Below are 1,164 nucleotides of genomic sequence, written 5' to 3'. Positions count from 1 at the left end.
GTAGTATACCTACACTAATAATACTAGGAAGTAAGTACGTTACGTAGGACGTATTACTATTCGCTGATATATATATATATATATATATATATATATAGGTTAGCTTGGATATAACTACAAGTGCAGCCTATACCATAGTGACAAAAGTTTTTGTATCTCTGCGAACGAGCCGCAAAACTTCAAGCGCACACTTCGCAATGCACTCGCTCCCACACACCTACCAGTTGCAGCCCAGAAACTTCTTAGAGATGGAGCACACGAACAGCACAATCCACACCGACGTCAGCACGGCCACCTTGCGTAGTGGAATGCTCATGTGCTGCTCAATGGTCTTCACATACTGTGGGTGTAGGTGTCCGTGAGGATGGGTGGGACTGAGTCTTGTCAGGTGGTCATGGGCAATGGGTGAGCCTCTATCAGGGCAAGGCTGTGTGCGCGTACGTACTAGCTCTGGAGTCAGGTGTTCGTGTGGCTATCGAATTGTCGCATGTTTTAACAGGTGTTGAAGTATGACAGTCATCGCAAACACTATGACAGTCATCGCAAACACTGTCACAGTGCTCGTCAACACTTCATCAAATAGTGGTACTGGACTACTAGTGTAGTAGAAGTATTAGACTACTAATGTAATAGTAGTACTAGACTAGTAGTCTAGTAGTAGTACTAGACTACTAGTCTAGCTGTAGTACTAGACTCCTAGTGTAGTAGCAGTACTAGCCTAGTAGTAGTACTAGACTAGTAGTCTATGCATTCGATGGGTATTACAAACAGCACGTACTGACTAGGCGTTGTGCTGGTGTGCCTACAGACTCTGCTAGATGATACAAACAAATACAGTATGCAATAGACATTCACGCTCACATCACAATACGCTGGGCACTCTATTCCTGTCGTCAGCCCATAAAATCCTAAACCCTAACACCACTATCTACCTCGTCGTATTCGGCTTTAGTTGCAATCGCAGTTTTGGGATCGTATGACGGCACCATCGCTGGTGCATCATCGTCGACAGCTGATTTGTAGTATGTGTATATTAAACAGTAGCGGTGAAACGATAGTGTGTAGTCCGTGCACGCTGACTGTATGCTAAATACATATTGAAATTAGTCCGTATTAGTATATAAATATAAATATATATATATAACTATATTTTATTTATATATA

General features: G+C 42.4%; 1 protein-coding gene across 1 annotated transcript in view; it reads right to left on the bottom strand.

Moving 5' to 3' along the window:
* Positions 1 to 1,021, bottom strand: part of SARC_08848 (hypothetical protein) — a gene marked incomplete at its 3' end in the record, with an annotated part of 3,147 nt that extends 2,126 nt beyond the window's left edge. Inside the window, exons 1-2 of the mRNA XM_014297152.1 lie at positions 933 to 1,021; positions 222 to 340 (exon numbers count right to left, since the gene is read on the bottom strand). Of these exons, the coding sequence (XP_014152627.1) occupies positions 222 to 340; positions 933 to 989 (176 nt within the window). The 5' untranslated portion in view covers positions 990 to 1,021. The remainder of the gene's footprint in view (positions 1 to 221; positions 341 to 932) is intronic.
* Positions 1,022 to 1,164: the final 143 nt, after the last annotated feature.

The sequence above is a fragment of the Sphaeroforma arctica genome (assembly GCF_001186125.1).
Source record: "Sphaeroforma arctica JP610 unplaced genomic scaffold supercont1.839, whole genome shotgun sequence".
Classification (NCBI taxonomy): Eukaryota; class Ichthyosporea; order Ichthyophonida; genus Sphaeroforma; species Sphaeroforma arctica.
Note: the sequence above shows the minus strand (reverse complement) of the source record. Positions and strands in the feature narration are given on the sequence as shown.